Consider the following 21,936-nt stretch of genomic DNA (forward strand, 5'->3'; position numbering starts at 1 on the left):
CTGGCTCAGTAATTCAGCACACCTTCGGCCCAATAAAAGTATAACAAAGACTATGGGAAGGATGACAGCGGCACTCCACAATACTGTGGGCATCGGAAGTGGAGATGCTGCTGTGCCTTCTTGGCTATGGAAGTAGTGTTGATTGACCACATAAGGTCACATGCCAAGTACAGTGGGGCAAAAAAGTATTAAGTCAGCCACCAATTGTGCAAGTTCTCCCACTTAAAAAGATGAGAGAGGCCTGTAATTTTCATCATAGGTATACCTCAACTATGAGAGACAAAATGAGAAAAAATCCAGAAAATCACATTGTCTGATTTTAGAAGAATTTATTTGCAAATTATGGTGGGAAAAAAGTATTTGGTCAATAACAAAAGTTCATCTCAATACTTTGTTATATACCCTTTGTTGGCAATGACAGAGGTCAAACGTTTTCTGTAAGTCTTCACAAGGTTTTCACATACTGTTGCTGGTATTTTGGCCCATTCCTCCATGCAGATCTCCTCTAGAGCAGTGATGTTTTGGGGCTGTCGCTGGGCAACACGGACTTTCAATTCCCTCCAAAGATTTTCTATGGGGTTGAGATCTGGAGACTGGCTAGGCCACTCCAGGACCTTGAAATGCTTCTTACGAAGCCACTCCTTCGTTACCCGGGCGGTGTGTTTGGGATCATTGTCATGCTGAAAGACCCAGCCACGTTTCACCTTCAATGCCCTTGCTGATGGAAGGAGGTTTTCACTCAAAATCTGACGATACATGGCCCCATTCATTCTTTCCTTTACACGGTCAGTCGTCCTGGTCCCTTTGCAGAAAAACACCCCCAAAGCATAATGTTTCCACCCCCATGCTTTACAGTAGGTATGGTGTTCTTTGGATGCAACTCAGCATTCTTTCTCCTCCAAACACGACGAGTAGAGTTTTTACCAAAAAGTTCTATTTTGGTTTCATCTGACCATATGACATTCTCTCAATCCTCTTCTGGATCATCCAAATGCTCTCTAGCAAACTTCAGACGGGCCTGCACACGTACTGGCTTAAGCAGGGGGACACGTCTGGCACTGCAGGATTTGAGTCCCTGGCGATGTAGTGTGTTACTGATGGTAGCCTTTGTTACTTTGGTCCCAGCTCTCTGCAGGTCATTCACTAGGACCAATCCCCACCCCAACGCCCCCCAACCAATGTGTGGTTCTGGGATTTTTGCTCACCGTTCTTGTGATCATTTTGAACCCACGGGGTGAGATCTTGCGTGGAGCCCCAGATCGAGGGAGATCATCAGTGGTCTTGTATGTCTTCCATTTTCTAATAATTGCTCCCACAGTTGATTTCTTCACACCAAGCTGCTTACCTATTGCAGATTCAGTCTTCCCAGCCTGGTGCAGGTCTACAATTTTGTTTCTGGTGTCCTTTGACAGCTCTTTGGTCTTGACCATAGTGGAGTTTGGAGTGTGACTGTTTGAGGTTGTGGACAGGTGTCTTTTATGTTGATAACGAGTTCAAACAGGTGCCATTAATACAGGTAACGAGTGAAGGACAGAGGAGCCTCTTACAGAAGAAGTTACAGGTCTGTGAGAGCCAGAAATCTTGCTTGTTTGTAGGTGACCAAATACTTATTTTCCACCATAATTTGCAAATAAATTCTTTAAAAATCAGACAATGTGATTTTCTGGATTTTTTTTTTCTCATTTTGTCTCTCATAGTTGAGGTATACCTATGATGAAAATTACATGCCTCTCTCATCTTTTTAAGTGGGAGAACTTGCACAATTGGTGGCTGACTAAATACTTTTTTGCCCCACTGTATGTACCACAGACTTTGGTGCTCTTGGCCAATTCCACAATAGAACCCTTGAAGTGCAGGGGGTTTTGACAGCATGGGCCTTTCTGAGGCCAACAATCATCTCCTTCATTCCTTCATGTTAAGAGACAAATTGTTGCCCCAGTCTGCCAATCATTGTAATTCCATCTTGTACGCTGACTCATCTCCATTGCTGATGAGAACCACCATCGTTGTGTCTTTAGCAAACATTAACAAAGGCATTGAAGCTTTATGCAGAAATACAGTCGTGAGTCAGCACAGTGAACAGAAGTGGGCCGAGTAAGCAGGTCTGGGGAGGTGACAGTGCTTAGCACGATGGTGCTACTGATGTGGACTGTCTGAATCTCTCTGCCAGGAAGTCCAAGCTCCAGCTGTTGTAGCCTTGCAAGCCTAACTTCCCTATGAGCTTCTATGGGATGATGGTGTTAAATGCTGAACTGAGGTCTATGAACAGAATTCTAGCAGAAGTCTCTCTTTTGACTAGATGATTTGGTATTGTCAATGGATTAATCAGGGTGATAGGGAAACTGGAGAGGGTCATGTGATGTTGGAAAGAAAAGGCACTGTTAGCAATTCATTTCTTCAATACATACTGTATACTGTGTTCTTTTATTTTCAGACCAAATAGATGAAAAGTGTGGTGATGCCACTGGCATGTTATTTTACTTGAAGTCAATTTCTATATATTAACCCTTAAACCGCCAGAACCGGCTATAGTCGGTTCCCAATGCAATTTGCCAGCATGGAGGAGCCGAGTATATTCAGCAAAGTACATTCGTTGAGGGCGGCACGGTGGCGCAGTGGGTAGCGCTGCTGCCTCACAATTGGGAGACCTGGGGACCCGGGTTCACTTCCCGGGCCCTCCCTGCGTGGAGTTTGCATGTTCTCCCCATGTCTGCGTGGGTTTCCTCCGGGCACTCCGGTTTCCTCCCACAACCCAAAGACATGCTGGTTAGGTGGATTGGCGATTCTAAATTGGCCCTAGTGTGTGCTTGGTGTGTGGGTGTGTTTGTGTGTGTCCTGCGGTGGGTTGGCACCCTGCCTGGGATTGGTTCCTGTCTTGTGCCCTGTGTTGGCTGGGATTGGCTCCAGCAGACCCCCGTGACCCTGTGTTTGGATTCAGTGGGTTGGAAAATGGATGGATGGATGGACATTCATTGAACGCCGCCACTGGCTAAAAGTCGGTTTCCAGTGCAATTTGCCAGCATGCCGGAGCATAGTATATTCAGCGACGTACATTCATGGAATGGCGCAAGCAGCTATAGTCGTTTCCCAGTGTCTGCTGAGCCCTTGATCAAGGCCCTTAACCTGCAATTGCTGAGCGATGTGAGTAGTGAGAAAAGTGCTATATAAATGCAAAAAAAATTTAAAAAAATTAAACATTAATTAATTAAATAATTTGCCAGCACGCAGGGGCCGAGTTTATTTGGTGACGTACATCCATTGAACGCCACAACTGGCGCTAGTCGCTTCCCAGTGCAATTTGCCAGCACGCCGAAGCTGATCAGCCAGTGCCGTAGATTCGTCGAGCAGCCAGCTCGTGACCACTGCCGCCCCCTGCAGCCTCACTGTCCCTGGGATTCAGCCGCTGCACTAGACTAGCCTGCCAGCATCGGCGCTTACCTCTGTGTGCTTGTGTGCGCAGTTGGCTCGGTGATTTACTGAATTTCATCAATGGCATCAGTTGCACCTTGTACATATGATAGATTGTTGCAGTAGTTTTTTTAAATAGTTTTTACAGTTCATTGGCAGTGTATAAAATAATCAGTGTTGCAGTAATTGTGATGCTCTTTGCATGAAAAAAAAATACGTGTTCCAATAAAATTTCACATTTTCTTTGTGAATTGTGACGTTTACTTAAAAAGTACAGCAAAAAAGTATTTGGCGTCCAGGGGTGCATTAACCCACAAGTATGTGGCAGTTTAACGGTTAAACAACCCATCTTTATTTTTACAGAAATTTATGGCTCTCATGCATTGGAGTGTAGAGATGTGAACACTAGAATCCCTGAAGCACTACGAAAAAAGTTGTAATGCCGGGCCACCTTAAATTCCCTCGCACCTCGTCATCAGCGTCTTTGTTTTGATCATGTTTGGGTACGGTACGGAAGAAATGTGCCAAGTGTGAGTACACCGTAAGTAAAGGGTCTGAATACTTCTGTCAATGTGATATTTCAGTTTTTTTGTTTTAGTAAATTTGCAACAAATTAGGGTTTAGAAATTAGATTAAATTAGAATTTAAAAAACAAAACTATTTTCAAATTGTCATTCTGGGGTAATGAGGTTGCTTGATGTGGGGAAAAATGAATTTAAAAAGATTTTAATCTTAAGACTGCAACATCATAAAATGTGAAAAATATGAAGGGATCTAAATGCTTTTTGTTGGCACTACACCAGATATGTGACCTAAGAGAGGAAGAAAAGATTACACATCTAATCAGGCCTGAGAATTCCCCCAGGAGTAGCTGGAGACTGTTGCACAAGGAAGGAAAGTCTCATCTCCCTTCTTATCGTTTTACTTCCGCCGTGCTCCCACAGAATGTACCACGATAAGGCACTTTGCAAAGTGCAGATTACAACATGAACATCATCAATCCGTGGTTTAACACGTAAACAAACAAATATTTAGAAACAAAAGCAGATGCACCCAGTTTCTGCTTTATATTCTGTACCACTCTGCCCTACAAAATGTATACAGTTTACTAAATATAATGTTATAAACTTTACCAGACTTCTCACCTGCAAATTTTCAAAGTGTGCAAGAGACTTGCAGTGTGACACTCTAGCAGCTGACTCAAAATGGTAGAACTTGTGGCAAAGTCTGCAGAGGAAGCCAGCAACGGGAATCACAAAGCTGGACCCTGGAAATATAAAAATGCCACAAAATTAGAGAAAGTAGTACATTTGTCAAGGTCATTGCACAAGTTAGAGGCTGATGGGTGGGTTGAGGTCCTTTGATAGGTGATCCCTTGTAGTTTTCTGTCACCAACAAGCCTTGGTCAGCTCCGCACTGTGCTTTTTGCTGTCAAAGCGCTCTTCAGAAACAACGAATCCATCATCACTACGCAACGCGCCTTCCGAACGCACTTCAGGATTCCTCCTAACGGTGACATCACAAATCGAGAAAACAATTCTTCAGTGGGTGGCTAAATTTAGACAGACGGGTACAACATTGAACAGAAAATCCCCAGGCCATCCTGAGACTGAACGAACACCTTAAAACATCCAGGCTGCAAGGGCATCAATTTTACAATCTCGTAGATGTTCAACGCGTTACTGCCTTAGGCGTTTCCAACACGTCTTTGATTTTGCATGAGGACTTTAATTTCCATCTATATAAAATGATGGCAGTGCAGGAGCTCACTAAGAGAGACTGGGAGACCCGTAGAGAGATGTGCGCAAACATTCTGCAAACCGCTCATCGAGATGCCATCGTCATGTGACGAGGCACATTTCCATTTGAATGGTTTGCGTAAATAAGCAAAACTTTTGCAATTGGGCTGAAACCAATCCTCGTGAACTTCATGAGAGACCCCTGCACAGCGAGCGTGTTACAGTTTTGTGCGCCATTGCAGAATTTGGCATTGAAGGCCCTTACTTTTTTGAGGTGGGGGAAGCGAAGGTCACCGTCAGTTCAGAACGTTACTTTGAAATGCTAGAGAACTTTTTGCGGTCCCAGCTGGAAGAAATGGATCTGGTGGATGCCTGGTTTCAACAGGATGGAGCAACAGCTCACACGGCGCGCAGATCCATGCAAGTTTTGTGGGAGATGTTTCCAGGAAAGCTGATCTCCCTGCGCGGTGATGTCGGGTGGCCTTCACGTTCGCCTGATCTTCATGCGATTTCTTCTTGTGGGGCTATCTCAGGTTAAAAGTATACACACACTGACCTCTAAACCTTGAAGCCCTCAAGGACACTATTCGCCACAAAATTGTCACTAATCCCATTGAAATGGCTGAATGAGTCATGAGAGCGTTCAGAAATCATCTCGAAGAGTGTATTGCTAATGATGGCCACCATGTAGCATTTTTGTTGAATAAAGATTTGAAATGTGATATTTCTTTTTGGCTCAGCCAGTACATTATAAACTCATCAACAAAAAAACATCTTCAGCTCTGCCCAGTCAGCCTTTGTTAGCAGAAGATGTTAAAAATTTGCTCATTTAAAACACTTAGTATGGGGATCTCACCAAAGCATCCTGCACATAAGTGGATTACTGATAGGTTCAAAAACACATATTTTGGGAGGTAGAGCTTTTGGAAAGGCTGTCGACATCACTCATTATTGAGAGGCCACACAAAGGCAAGGCTATTGTTCTTGCTAATAAAAGAGTAACGATAAAGAGATTTGCATTACAACTTGTTGTCTATTTGCAGGTGATAATGAGGTGAAAAACGTACCACATAACTGGCATCACATCACAGAAAAAAAAACACATTCAGAAGATGGCAGACCTCAGCTCTAAGTGTAATGAGAAGCAGGTAGACAATATTGAAAAGTAATGAATTTGAAATGTCTAATGATACAAAAACTTTTCTTGGAGATGGACAAACATGGACAAATTTGTTGGTACCCCTTAAAGATTACACTTTCACAAAAAATACTGCAGCAGCAGTCAGACTGCCAAAATTTAGGCTTGGATGGACAGCTACAGTGATTTTCAGCTATGGTCTGTTGCAGAAAGACCATGTGGTCAAAAATATGTCATAGTTTTGAGAGAATAAAACTTACCATATTGTGTCTCCGAATTGTACTGAGTATTTTCATTCATATCTTCAAGTGTTACTTCCTTCGGCACTGGGGTACTTCCCTACAAAGACACCAAGGAATTTGTGGTTAACTGTTAATCAGAGGGAAGGGCCCACCTTTCAAACTGTTTTGTTGTGCAAGGAAAACTTTAACAAGACAAAACATGGATTCTCCAATTGTAAGAGAGGTCCATGGTGCAGTGCAGTCTTTAAATACAGTGGGTACGGAAAGTATTCAGACCCCCTTCAATTTTTCACTCTTTGTCATATTGCAGCCATTTGCTAAAATCATTTAAATTAATTTTTCCCTCATTAATGTACACACAGCACCCCATATTGACAGACAAAAAAAAGAATTTTTGAAACTGTTGCAGATTTATTAAAAAAGAAAAACTGAAATATCACATGGTCCTAAGTATTCAGACCCTTTGCTCAGTATTTAGTAGAAGCCCCCTTTTGAGCTAATACAGCCATGAGTCTTCTTGGGAAAGATGCAACAAGTTTTTCACACCTGGATTTGGGGATCCTCTGCCATTCCTCCTTGCAGATCCTCTCCAGTTCTGTCAGGTTGGATGGTAAACGTTGGTGGACAGCCATTTTTAGGTCTCTCCAGAGATGCTCAATTGGGTTTAAGTCAGGGCTGTGGCTGGGCCATTCAAGAACAGTCACAGAGTTGTTGTGAAGCCACTCCTTCGTTATTTTAGCTGTGTGCTTAGGGTCATTGTCTTGTTGGAAGGTAAACCTTCGGCCCAGTCTGAGGTCCTTAGCACTCTGGAGAAGGTTTTTATCCAGGATATCCCTGTACTTGGCCGCATTCATCTTTCCCTCGATTGCAACCAGTCGTCCTGTCCCTGCAGCTGAAAAACACCCCCACAGCATGATGCTGCCACCGCCATGCTTCACTGTGGGGACTGTATTGGACAAGTGATGAGCAGTGCCTGTTTGTCTCCACACATACCTCAGTGCAAGACACATGACAGCCCGCATGGAGTTTGCTAAAAGACACCTGAAGGACTCTGAGATGGTGAGAAATAAGATTCTCTGGTCTGATGAGACCAAGATAGAACTTTTTGGCCTTAATTCTAAGCAGTATGTGTGGAGACAACCAGGCACTGCTCATCACTTGTCCAATACCATGTGATATTTCAGTTTTTCTTTTTTAATAAATCTGCAACAATTTCAAAAATTCTTTTTTTTGTCTGTCAATATGGGGTGCTGTGTGTACATTAATGATGGAAAAAATTAATTTAAATGATTTTAGCAAATGGCTGCAATATGACAAAGAGTGAAAAATTGAAGGGGGTCTGAATACTTTCCGTACCCACTGTAAATAATCGCGTCCCATGAAGTGCAGGCTCAGATTGGGCACAGGTGTGCTTCACTCGGGGATTGATTGGGGTGCTTGGCCGATTGTGCATACACATGCAAATGTGAGCGGATCAGTGTGGACAAAGCACCACAACTGCGCCCAGTCAGGCCGTATAATAAGGAGTGTGCACGACAGAGGTGGAACAGAAAGAAAGATTGAAAAAAGGAAGACATGGAGGTTAAAAGAAATAAAAGTAATGGAGAGAAGGGAAGGAACAAGATGGAGCTGGTGAGAGACAGAGGGGAAGCCGGCTGATGGGAAAACAAGCCCTGGGGAAGGAGCGTGTGGCTGACGTGAAGCCTGGGAACAGAAGCAACCAAAACACTGCAGGAGAACTCCCCAGCAAGGTCGGAGAATGACAGCAACAGTCAGAGGAAGTAAAGCTCGGTTTGTTGCCCTGCACACAATGACGGACTAGAAACGGGGTCCCGAGAGGAATCAAAGGGTTGTCTGGGTCTGCTGTTTGAAGCCCTCTCGTGCTCCGGAATCTGAAGAGGATAAGCCAGGGAGCCGTCGGATTTTAGAAAGCAGCAGAGAGGCTTGTGTGGTGTAGCGGGTCCACAGCTCAAGTCAACAGGGTCACTTTTTAAATAAATAATCGCCGCACCCACGGCTTAGCGAGGGGGTGTGGTATGTGTGGCAACAGCAGTTCCAAGGTGATGCGGATGGTCCTCACTAAAGTGCACAGGTGAGGAGTTGCCCACATCCGTAATTGACGCCGGGAGCTGCTAATTGCCACATCTGATCCATTTCCCTGTAATAAACAGAAGCGCGAGGCAGCTAGAAGGGGAATAAAAAGAAACAGAGGTTAAGGAAGAAGGCAGGAAGCAGCGAAGAGAAGGCCGGTGAGAGAGAAGGAGAATGAGTGAGCTAGCAGACCAAGGTTATTATAGTTTTGCCTTTTTATATTAGTTTTTATTTTTATATTTTTTCTGACCTTACTTGGAAATTCAGTTTAGTTTTAGTTTTCCTTCATCGTGTATTTGTAGTTTTAGTTTAGTTTTTATTTCACAAAGACATTTCTATTTTATTTTTATATATATTAGTTTCAGTTTTAGTTTTAGTTATTATGACATGGAGCGCCTACAGAGTTAGTTTTGTGTCACAATCAGACAGAACTGTACACTTAACAGATTTGGATATGAGTTTAATGTTAGTGGAAGCTTACTATGCTGCCTGGTTTACTATTTGGTTTTTGTTTTGTCTGATAAAAACAAGCATAATTAAAACTAGACATTGAATATGAACAATTTTACACAATTTTATAATTTTTAAAATATTTTCTCATGAAAATCACAGTGGCTTAGGAAGAACATATGTGCCAAGTATTACTGCAAGGTTATACTTATACTTAATATTTTAAAAATTCTGTTATGGTTAAACTAGCATTCTTCCCTCGACTTATCCTGAAATGGCTTGTTTATCTTTTTTGTACAGGTCAGGGAGCATGCACTGGTACAATGCGTTGCTGCACCCACCACATAACGAAACAACTCAGGATCCTAGTTGGCACCAAATGCAGACACGTGGTCCAGTTCTACCCTCCGAAAATGACCCTTTCTCTGGCGCAGCCAAGTGTTATGTGGAAGTCCCATTGGCCTGGTTCAGCCACTCGGGTCCTCAACGATGAAGATCTTGTGAGCCAGATCACCCTCGGGGAATCGCGCCACATGGCCATAGCGCCGTAACTGACGCTCCCTCACAATGCAGGTCACGTGCCTCATTTGGGACTCCATGAGCAACACAAAGTCAAACCAGCGGGACCCAAGGACCCTCTGATGAGACACAGGAGTCCAGTCTTTGTCTCAGGTCACTGGATAGCGTCCATGTCTCACAAACAGGGAGCACCAGGACTCTAAAGACTTGGACCTTTGTCCTTTTGCATAGATATTGGGAGCACCACATACCCCTTTCCAGCTACCTCATTTTTTGTTCACTCTATTATTTTTTACTGTTTTCCATTATTTTTTATAGTATCATTTAGTTAATTTAGTATTTGTCTAATTATGTATTAATAAAATAGAATAATATTTACAGATATTATGTGGTATCTGTGTATTTTGCGGTTCTTTTATGGCTCTCATATCTTGTGAGTGGATCCGTAAGATGCGGGTCCACCCATCCATCACCATTAAGGGACCACCCCCAGATCATAACCTGGTTCTGCTTCAGCCTCACTATAAACCAAAAGTGAGAGTCCTACCTGTAACCACACGATCATTCAGGAAGTGGACCCCGGAGGCTGAGAATACTCAGAGAATGTTTTGGAACTACAGACTGGGATATCCTGCAGGGATCTCATAGTGAGAACATGTGAAAGATTAATAATACCATGAAATGTCCCGTGGCAGTTTTTTCTATCAAAGGTTCTGCAAACACTTATTGACTTCAGTTATTTTTTCCCACTCCAGACAGGGTATTGCATAACTTAATTACATTATGTAATTTCACCAAACAAAAGAAAAGGGGAAGCTTTTCATTATTGCAGTAACATTCACCGCCAAGAATATGTAATAATGTAAAATAAATGCATACAAATCAAACAAGAGATGAATGTGCTTTTCATGGCATTATAAATGTGTACACAAAATGAAACTCACTATATAGGGGATTTGTTGTTCAAATAATCTTAAAAGAAGGCTCCACATGCATGCCTAATAATCCTAAATATAAGTCTAAAACATCCCACTTTAAAAGATAAGCTGCTTTAAGGACAGTTGCAGGCTAGAGAGGGATTGGACACCATACTGTGGGTTTTTATTTATTTATTTTTAAACACAAGATCATAATGGAATCCTACGCTCTTGCTCGTCATATAGTTAAATCTCTTTGCGGGGTTTTGCAAATTATTCTATTTTTGAAAGCATCTGTGCCCAACATGATCTCTTTTTTGCCACTCTGTATGTACTGATGCAGCGAGGATGTACAGATACATGCCATGTTCTTGTACCTTGTTTTGTTGTGGCACTTAACACAAGCAACAGGACACTCTGCCGTGTCATTTTGCTTTTGAGCTCTTACTGCAGTTATACAAATAGGAAACACTTTATGCATGCTTTAATACTTTTATTTATTCAACATTTGAATTTCAAATACAACCAAAGTGTCTTAAAGTACCCTATTTGTTTTTACTAAAATACACTGTATGGCTGAAAGTATGCAGACAAGGCACGGCAAATTATTAAGTTCAGATGTTTCATTGTTAACAGGGGAATAAAATCAAACACATATTAAAATGACTCAAACTTTACATATGACACTGTCATAGGATGCCTGAGCAGTGGAGAAGAGGTGTACTGGTGCTGAAGCATGAAGTTATGGGAAAGGGTAGTGGAAGCTCGGTTAAGAATGGAGGTGATGATTAATGAGCACCACAGATGCGATGTTTGCTCTGAGGATGTTGATGGAGAAGTTTAGAGAAGGCCAGAAGAAGTTGCATTGTGTCTTTGTGGACCTGGAGAAAGCATATGACAGGGTGACAAAAGAGGAGCTGTGGTATTGTATGAGGAAGTCTGGAGTGGCAGAGAAGTACGTAAGAGTTGTACAGGATATGTACGAGGGAATTGTGACAGTGGTGAGGTCTGTGGTAGAAATGACGGATGCATTCATGTTGGAGGTGGGATTACATCAGGGATCGGCTCTGATCCCTTTCTTATTTGCAATGGTGATGGACAGATTGACAAATGAGATTAGGCAGGAGTCCCCGTGGACTGTGATGTTTGCTGATGACATTGTGATCTGTAGCGACAGGTTGCAGGTTGAGGAGACCCTGGAGATGTAGAGATATGCTGCAGAGAGGAGAGGAATGAAGGTCAGTAGAAACATGACAGAATACATGTGCGTAAATGAGAGGGAGGTCAGTGGAATGTTGAGGATGCAGGGAGTAGAGTTGGCGAAGGTGGATGAGTTTAAATACTTGGGGTCAATAGTACAGAGTAACGGGGATTCTGGAAGAGAAGTGAAGAAGAGAGTGCAGGCAGGTTGGAATGGGTGGAGAAGAGTGTCAGGAGTAATCTGTGACAGACGGGTATCAGCAAGAGTGAAAGGGAAGGTCTACAGGACAGTAGTGAGACCAGCTATGTTATATGGGTTGGACACGGTGGCTCTGACCAGAAAGCAGGAGACAGAGCTGGAGGTGGCAGAGTTAAAGATGTTAAGATTTGCATTGGGTGTGACGAGGATGGACAGGATTAGAAATGAGGACATTAGAGGGTCAGCTCAAGTTGGACGATTGGGAGATAAAGTAAGAGAGGCGAGATTGCGTTGGTTTGGACATGTGCAGAGGAGAGATGCTGGGTATATTGGGAAAAGGATGTTAAAGATAGAGCTGCCAGGTAAGAGGAGAAGAGGAAGGCCTAAGAGGAGGTTTATGGATGTGGTGAGAGAGGACATGCAGGTGATGGGTGTGACAGAGCAAGATGTAGAGGACAGGAAGATATGGAAAAAGATGATCCGCTGTGGCAACCCCTAACGGGAGCAGCCGAAAGAAGATGACTGTCATAGGATGAGATCTTTGCCACTAGTCAGTATGTGAAATCTCTGCTCTGCTAGATCTACACTGGTCAGCTGTAAGTCCCATTATTGTCAAATGGAAGTGGTTAGGAGCAACAACTGGTCAGGCCATTTTTGAGCGCTATCCTCTTTTGAATCACTCGCAAAAAAGAACCATAAATGAACCACATTACTCATTTCGTTTGGTGCAGGAATTCCAGAAGCAACTCGGGAAAATCCTGGCATCCATTTCCATACTTCTCATTTTTCAGTAATATTCACACGGGCCATTTGGCAGCACACATGTGATGGCGCTCTGGTTAATCACTTGTGGTAAATATGCACTATATGGCCAAAAAGAACATGGACACTCCTCCAAACTACTGAGCTCAGGTAATTTAAATGTTAACAGGTACATCAAATCAGCGCACAGTCATGCAGTCCCTATTGACACACTTTAGCACTTGCTGAAGAGCTTGGTTACTTTAAATGTGGCACTGTAATAGGATGCTACCTTTACGTGAAATGTTTGCTCTGCCCCAGTTAACAGTAAGTGCTGTTACTGTGAAGAGGAAGCATCAGCTACAAAGTGGTAGACCACATAAACTCACAGAGCAGGGCCTTCGAGTCCTGAAGTGGCTAAAAATGGCATTTGCTCTGTGCTAACACTCACAACAAAGTTCCAAACTGCATCTAGGAACTGTGTGTTGGGGGCTTCACAAGATCGTTTTTCATGGAAGATCAGCTGCACACAAGCCCAAGTTCACAATGCAAAAATGTATAGTGTAGGCTGGAGTGGTGTAAAGCTTGCTGCCACTGGACTCTGGAGCAACAGAAACATGTTCTCTAGGGTGACGAATCACACTTCACCACCTTGTAGTATGATGTAGGAATGTGGGTTTAGCACATGCCAGAAGAACGCTTACATCCAGACTGTATAATGCCTACTGTAAAGTTTGGTGGATGATAGATTATGGCAGGGTCTGGGCTGGGCTGGGCTCCTTGGTTCCAGTATTAATGTGATAGTAGACAAAGAATTTTTAGACAATTTTACACTTCCAACTTTGTGGCAACAGTTTGCAGAAGACCCTTTTCTGTTCCAACATTCCTGTGATTATCTGTGTACTTGTTCACAATGGCTGCGGCTTAAACACCTAAACTCAATCATTTAGAGGAGTGTCCCTGTAATTTTAGCTATATAGTTTAAGTCAATCAGATACTATGTACATATTGTAGTACAGTGGAACCTCGGTTTGCGAGCATAATTCGTTCCGGAAACGTGCTCGCAGTTCAAAGCACTCGAATATCAAAGTGAATTTCCCCATAAAACATAATGGAGACTCAGATGATTCGTTCCACAACCCAAAACTATTCATATAAAAATGATTAATACAAAATATAATGTAAAAATACATAAAACAAATTAACCTGCACTTTACCTTTGAAAGGAATCATGGCTGGTGTGAGTGAGTTTCTAAACTCTTGTGGGATTCCACCCAACGGGACGACACGCTGAAGAGCGTTCCAAAGCAATCGCAGCCTCCCAGCGCTGTAACAGTTCGCCGTAAAAGCGAATCCGAAAAGATCGGACATGCTATAAGCGCCTGCCGTCGATGGGTGATACAAGGAACAAGGAACATTATAAATGCTCAGGGCACAGTACTACTTGGCCACGACCCTGCCTGACTGCTGTGTCTGTGTATAGGAGAGTGGCAGATCCCGCTACAATAAATAACCGCGCTGTTGCTGTTTCAAGCTGAATGAAGCTGGTGTTGCTAAAGTACTGAGACTCCGCTTCGTGTTTTGGGGTGCAAGCCAGGGACTCGCACGTCACAGCATGCGCGCGCGCGTACGCACACGCACACACACACACAATGCTGTAGTAAACAGTATACGCTCGTACAGATGTTGACTATATGAGTGAGGCACGCCAACTCAGATGGAGAATAGGAAACAATTGCCCACAATCCCGCAGCGAGAGAGAGAGAGAAGAACCATCAGCTCAGTTGTGATCACATGACGTTCAGCAGACAAAGCGTATACATACTACTCGTACAGCAAGATCTCGCTCGTTTATCAAGTCAAAATTTATTAAAAATTTTAGCTCATCTTGCAAAACACCAAGTTACTCGCAAACCGAGGTTCCAAGTTTGAAGTGTGCCTTGTAATCTGTGAAGTTTATTTCAAAACCATTAATACGCTGACAAGGTGAAACTGACAGAAACCTGGAAGTAAACAGGTAGAAGACGACTCAGGCAGGGTAGTTGCCCAGGGGTGTCTGTTTTCTATTCAAAGTTCTCTCCGTGAACAATCCCTGGGATGGTAATTTTCAGGCAGAGGCCATGAGTGATTACAGCAGGTGCACTGTGTACTAGCTGGGTCTCAGAAGAATATAAAATAGCCAAGTTTCTTCCAAAAAGCTCAATGAACAGGCAAATATGTGAATATTTATATTGGAAAAGAATCACCAGGAAGCAAGAAGCTGTCCACATGCTGCCTTACATGCTGCCAGATTGGAAGATGCACGTTTATCAGCATTTTCCACTGAAGAAATAGATGGAAATGTACTGTTCTAAAGGCTTCTCTCTGGCGAGGAAATGTATGTATAATGTTTATACTACATTGTGTTTTGGGGTGGAAGCTACATTTTAAAGCAAATTAAATACATATCTCTCTTTTTGTACTATATTTCTCTCATCTGCTTATTTCCAACACATTTACTAAAGGGATGTGAATAAGGCTTGTGTCTGTTCTGCATTAATAACGAGCACAATCTCAGGGAGCAAGCGCCCCCTGCTGGAAACACATATATCATTTGTGGATTCAAGAGGGTACCATTGAGGCAAACTCAAATGTTGCACGTGTAGCAAAAATGAGTAAAAAGAAAAATGTATTTCTTTATGTGAAGAGTTTTAGGGGGTGGGTAGGCATGTATGTCCAGTACAATTGTATTACTTGGGCACACACATTCTTCGTGCTAGATTACTACTGCTTGCTATGCATTATTCATGTTTCATCACATCTCAACATATGTATATGCAAAGGCATTATACACCTGTGTGCACTTAAGTGAACATTTGCATGGAAAAATTCATTTCCATTAAATTAACTTGGCTGCTTACAACAATAAGCGCAGGTCACAAGTGTAAATGAGTAGTAAGCATGCTATAACAATAAATTCTGAAAGAAGCAATGTCACCTTGTCCTGAGTAATTGTTTAGAATTAGCCGGCTCCAGCCTCTGCTATATGACCCTAGAATCAACATGCGTTATGGACGCAAGGGGTCTGACTAGCACAGTAGTGTGTAAATTCAGAAGAACTAGGAGAAGCACAACTGTAAAGCAATGTTTCTGAAATTTTGACCCCAGCTCTAATGTTAATAACTGCTTTAAACAGAATTAACTTATTTTACCTTATTTGCAAATTTAAACAAATGTTGTCCTCTAATTCAATATTTACATCATATTTCCTATATTTAGATGCCACTTTCCAGTCCTTACAATCTTATAATATATTATTGCTTAACGCCCTCCCTCACCATAACCTATCGTCTATGGGGGAGGAGCGAAAGCTTTAAATGTGTCAAAAATTTCGATCTCCGCTTTTCAACGGATTTCAACGTTTTAGGGTCCCCTGACACCAAAATATCTTGATGATGGGTGTGTGTCTGTGTGTCAGTTTCTTGAGGACGGTCTAGAGGGAAAAATACCAAACTCGGAACTTAAGCCTGTTAGGAGGCAATGATGAGTTGATTTTGAGTCAAATCGTGCATGAGAAAGAGGCACCCTCAAATACCGTAATTCTGCAATTAATTATGAACTCTTCACGTTAACTACTATTGTATTGACCTATTTTATGATCAGAAAGATCAACCTCAGAGTGGTAAATAATTACTGACATGTTATAGAATATTGTAGTTCGAGTAACTTGGCTCTTAGGACGCAAAGCCTACTGACGCTCACATTGAAATTATTTTTTTGTTTACTTTTGTCATCAGAAGCACAATAGCTGGCCATTAGCTTGGGGCTAGTTCAGCCCCCTTTTACATTTCTCCAAATTCCCCCATCAGGATGTCCTTTAGGTAAGATTAAAAATATAAACATACAAATTGAGTTACTTGAGTTAGTTTTTTTCAAATGATACTTCAGTAAGGGCCAAAGATTAAGAATAATTTTAGCTGAAACAGTTAAGTTTTCACATCTTCCTTCCAGGTTGGGTTCCAAAAATATCTCTGCTGGTCTCTATATGAAATATTTACACCAATTAATACATGAAACCAATTTCAATGCATTATTGTACAATACTGCCAAATTTTTGGTACCTGCCTGAAGTACATTCCATCTAAATGGATTTCAAATTCGTCTTGTAAACAGTCATCCGTCACAGTACATGCCCTATAAAGGAGTCATGTTTCATTCAGAATGTGTTCCTGCTTTTTGATCAGTGTTACTTAAACTTATTAGTTTTCATCTGGGATTAATCTATATATTGTAATGGACGGCCGGGTCCCATGCCCAGCCAGGTCGCCCCTGCAGCATATGTTCCGGGGGAGCAGCCATGGGCTCCTCAGTACCTCCCCCCGGACGCTTGGTGGCAGCCTCCCTGGGTGACGATGGTGCCTCATTTTCCCTCAGGGCTCCATAGGAAATGGAGTTCTCCACAACCCTGTGGGGATCTGGGGTGGCCGCCAGGGGGTGCTACATGGATCCCGGAGCCAGCCTGGCCACCTCTACAGCCCCACCCGGAAGTGCAATTAGCAACAGTGATCGAGCACTTCCGGGTGAGCTATAAAAAGGGCCAGTATCGACCACTCAGGAGCCAGAATCAGGAGGAAGAGGACAAGGTTACCTGGGGAGGAGTGGTGGTGCCAGAGGAAGGGTTGGTTTGCTTGTGTGTTTAGCTGAAGTGCTTTGGGACTGTGTATTGCCTGTGGGGTTCACGGGGAAGACGTGCCCTACAAGTGAAGAAAAATAAAAAGTCTTTGTGCTTTTACACGTGCCTCAGGGTGAATCTGTGCTGGGTCAAGCGTCTATAAAGCGCCTTATTTCATGATTGAGATATATATATATATATATATATATATATATATATATATATATATATATATATATATATATATAAGCCAAATACTATTGACACAGTCATCACGAAATCTACCGAACCATAAGGACTTGGGACTTGAAATTTGGAATGTAGGTTACCCTTGGCCCATAGGTGCTCGCTAAGAAACGGTTTAAAAAATTTCGTGGTCCAAGCGCGGAATTTCTTAAGAGTTTTTTCAGACCCGTTTGTATGTCTGTCCACTTTTCACGAGAGAACTACTTAATGGATTTAGATTGGGTTTTTTTCTATAATTTGCTTGAACATTCCATTTATTTTGTGACTTTCTAATCGCGCTAAGTATCATAGTTTGCTTGCGGTACCGATTTATTAGCGTGAATCCGAGAGAGACTCATAGGGCTGCGGGGCCTTCCTCACTCACACATCTGCCTTGAGGCGAAACCTTAACTCTGCTTAGTTAGCAAACAAGAGAACTATTCAACAGATTTAGATCTTTTATTTTCTATAATTTGCTTGAACATTCCGGTTGATTTTGCGACTTCTCTCATTGCGCTAAGTATCATAGTTCGCTTGCAGGAGCGATATATTTGCGCTAATCTGAGACAGAGGCTGCGGGCCCAGGGAGGGTGGGGAGCAGCGTGACGTCAAGAGTGGGGAACTGGGCAGGGGCCTCCTCACTGTCCTGTTTCACTAATACATGGGCGAAGCCACGAGGGATGGCTATTAAATAAATTAGTGACCAGGTGAAAGATGCCATTTCTGCTTTTTTTGCATAGAGTCTTTAATGTGCATTTCCCTTGAGAAAACAGTAGCTTTATACATTTCAACGAAAGTAGTCTTGCATATTTGCATTCAAAATATAAAAGGTTTATACTATAGCTTCTCGTAGCTTTTACATCTAAATCATTTTATTTGTATGTCCAATGTAACTAAAAAGATGATCACGTTTCCTTTAAGTCTGTAAATGAAATAAAGAGAGTGAACTAACCTGTTGAGTTTCTGTTTCAAAGGTTTCATCATCATCTTCCTCTTCACTTGGATCCTCTTCACAATACTCCTCTCCTTCAAAACACCCAATTGCATCAACAGTAATCAGATCTTCTGGGTTTTCTGGGATGCCATGAGAGTCAGTTCTCAACTAAACACAGACAAGAGGGGAAAACAAATTACGACTGGTATTAAATAATGAAATACATCTAAGTAGCATCCCCACATCTTTATGATAAAGTACACCCTCTGTTTCATTAAAGACTCACTGCAGTCAACAAAAACCCACAATTTGCCTTTAATTCTGTATTGTAAATATGGCAGATTCTAACACAAAATAAAACAAGACTAACCCTTGAGCTCGGGAACCAAGAGTGGGAGGGGAGAATCAAAGAGATTGTTCTAGAACACATTTTAACTTGTCACAGTGAGAAAGGACTCAACTCGATCACTTCACTCAGTACGAGTGGACGCGTGTTCAAACACAGACGGTTTTTCACCCTTGTTTGTAAAATGTAAGATAGCAAGATTGAAAAGTGAGGTAACATCAAGTTTCTTGGGAAACTGAAGAAATCCACAATGGAAACTTATCAATTATTGACAGAGGCTTAGGATGAAGAGTGCACGTCTCAAGCACGTGTTTTTGAATGGCACAAGTCAGTGCTCAAAGGAACACATCTTTTGTTGATAGAAGATGTGAAAGCAAAAAACAACAGATATCCTTAACAGCCTTTCCGAAAATTGACAATACGGAATTGCTTTGAACGTTGGAAGCATTGGATGCAGCTGTGTGTCATCTCAGAAGGGAACTATTTTGAAGGTGATCATAATTAATTTTCTTAATTTGTTAAATAAAAATAGTTACAGCCCCAGTCTTGTTTATTTGTGTCAGACCTCATACATTAGAACATATTCTTTAAGAAAACAAATTCATGTTCACAGGATATTTAAAACATAACGTAATTTCAGTTTTGTCAACCCCAGAGCCTTAAGCAGTAAAATAAGACTTACAAACCATAAACAGTGGTAAGTGTGATATGAACAGATCACAATAGGCTTTGGACATTGAGTTTTCAGGGTACATTCACTAAGTAGCTAGATGTGATTCCAGTTTTTTCACCCATATGCAACAAAGATCTGATCTTTTCAGGTAAGTGTGAACCAAAAATGGTACATAGAAACGTAACTGTTTAGAATACTTTCACATATGCTACTAAATCCAATACAGACACTACTTCAACTTGCATGTCGCTTGCTTCCGAGTTTTTACATTACGATTGTCTGGTAATTTACACAGCCCAAATGATTTCACTGTGCATTTTATGTGACCTTTGTTATAACTGTGCATTGAGAATCAAAATAAGCAAAGGCTCAGCATGCCAGTGAAAGGACAATGAAGCAGTGGATGTAATAAGTCATAGGCTCTTACACTATGAGTCACGTGTTTTCTGCATTTGAGTTGTGCAGAATTGGGATTCAAAACCAAACACAAAAGGTTGTGTTAGGTTTATGGGCAGCATTAGCAAATACCCTTGCTCCATTATGATTTGCATCTCTGATTCTCCAAGGGGGGGGAGGGGGGGGGTCCAGAAAATTGGGTTTTAAAGAGTTTAAAAATCACTAATAAACATTTGAAGAAAACAGTAGGGTACCCAATCAATTCATAATCAAGGCAGTAGTACAGTATATAGTCTTTCATTACAATATGGCATAAGGTCTAGCACAGAAAACTAACAGTTAATCACACTTCCAGGCTGACACTACAGATACTGGACAGCGTGCACTACTTTGTGCCAGTCAACAGCCAATATAGCCTTAAATGGCATATGTTTTTTAAGAAAAGAGACGGCAGCACTTCAAACACATTTTCCCCCAAGAGTTTCATAGACGGACACTGTCTGAAATCAATCAAAGCACCTACAAGTCCTGATTTCTCTTGTGTCCACAGGTCACCAGGAACAGAGGTGGCAATAATAACTGTGCTCCAATTAACAGCTATGATAATTCATTTTCAGTTTTTCCACCTTACTATCGTAACCTGAAGACTCCACTGAAAAAAATGTCTGATTAATGCAGCAACCATGTTGTTGTTTGCTCTGTAAGACTACATTCGTCTGACACATTAGATTAATTTTGCACATATGGTTCACATTCAGGGTAGATGTCTACTGTATACACGCTCTACTGGATGTAAAATGCGAAAAATTGATTTGAACACTTAAACCAAAAAGCATACTAAAAATAGCAACTGATTCAAGCAGGAGTGTGCATGTAGCCTTAGAAACAAAGCAGTCAAGCAGTGCTGATGAAGAGCTCAGTTGGTCAAATTACAACATTCATCTTTCTTTCAAATATGAACAGCTATTTCAAAGTCAATAGTACAGAGTGCTGCAAGAGTGTCAGAAATGAGATAAATTAGTATTCACACCTTTGCACGTTTCACTTAAAGAGTTTGTTGAAAACATTCATGCTTTATAATCAGCAAACCCACCTCCAAAACCCGCTGCTTATGTTCTGCAGATTTCATATGCTCAACAAACTTGCGTGGTGTTCTGACATGTCGCTTGCAGACAGTACAGAATGGCCGTGAGGAATGCTTGGACAACTGTATGGACAATAAGAATAATACCATTAAGAAAAAAAGACATCAGTGAAATATATCCCGTAAATATACTGTGTATATATATATATATATATATATATATATATATATATATATTATACAGTATATATATATATATATATATATATATATATATATATATATATTGTGGAAAGCATACCCCCGGACACAGACAGACAGACACCAGAATGTCCAAAACACACTTCTTTTATTTTCTTTTAGCACCACAATGCCTTCCTCCACCAACTCCTTCTTTCTCACCACCTCTCCCCTCCTCACAAGCTTTGTCTCCTTCCTCCCAACTCTGGCTCCACTTCTGGAGGGAGGCGGTCTCTTATATACCGACTCGGATGAGCTCCAGGTTCTCCCCCTGATGACACTTCCTGGTGTGGCGGAAGTGTCAAGAGAGCCCCCGGAAGCACTCCGGGTGCCCCTGGGAATTCCTCCGGCAGCACTTCCTGGTGTGGCGGAAGTGCTGCCATCCAGGATCTCACAGCTGTCTGGGCGCCCCCTGGCGGTGGCCACGTACTCTGGTAGGGATGAGTGTCCCAGCTCCGGTCCAGTGGCCCATAAGCAGACCCGGCGGCTGCCCCCTCATGGCCCAGGGGAGGTATTGTCCATCACGGGGACCATCCAGGCGTCCCAGCTGGGTAGGGTCCCCATCCATCTGGGACAATTATATATATATATATATATTACACACACACACAAAAAAAAACCCTTCACTACCCTTTGTAGCAATGGTAAAACTTTAGTTTAGGTATTGCAAAAATTCAATTGTTAATCATTTACTCTTATGTAACAAGACCTTAACAAAGGCTTCATTTGGTCTTCGTAACACT

At 42.0% G+C, this 21,936-nt stretch overlaps 1 protein-coding gene across 1 annotated transcript in view; it reads right to left on the reverse strand.

Annotated features, from left to right (window-relative positions):
• Window positions 1–21,936, reverse strand: part of ciz1a (cdkn1a interacting zinc finger protein 1a) — a 104,649-nt gene that overhangs the window by 9,329 nt on the left and 73,384 nt on the right. The window contains exons 12-15 of the mRNA XM_051931696.1: window positions 20,963–21,076; window positions 18,473–18,622; window positions 6,546–6,624; window positions 4,554–4,675 (exon numbers count right to left, since the gene is read on the reverse strand). Of these exons, the coding sequence (XP_051787656.1) occupies window positions 4,554–4,675; window positions 6,546–6,624; window positions 18,473–18,622; window positions 20,963–21,076 (465 nt within the window). The remainder of the gene's footprint in view (window positions 1–4,553; window positions 4,676–6,545; window positions 6,625–18,472; window positions 18,623–20,962; window positions 21,077–21,936) is intronic.

This window comes from Erpetoichthys calabaricus, chromosome 9, assembly GCF_900747795.2.
Source record: "Erpetoichthys calabaricus chromosome 9, fErpCal1.3, whole genome shotgun sequence".
Taxonomy (NCBI): domain Eukaryota; kingdom Metazoa; phylum Chordata; class Cladistia; order Polypteriformes; family Polypteridae; genus Erpetoichthys; species Erpetoichthys calabaricus.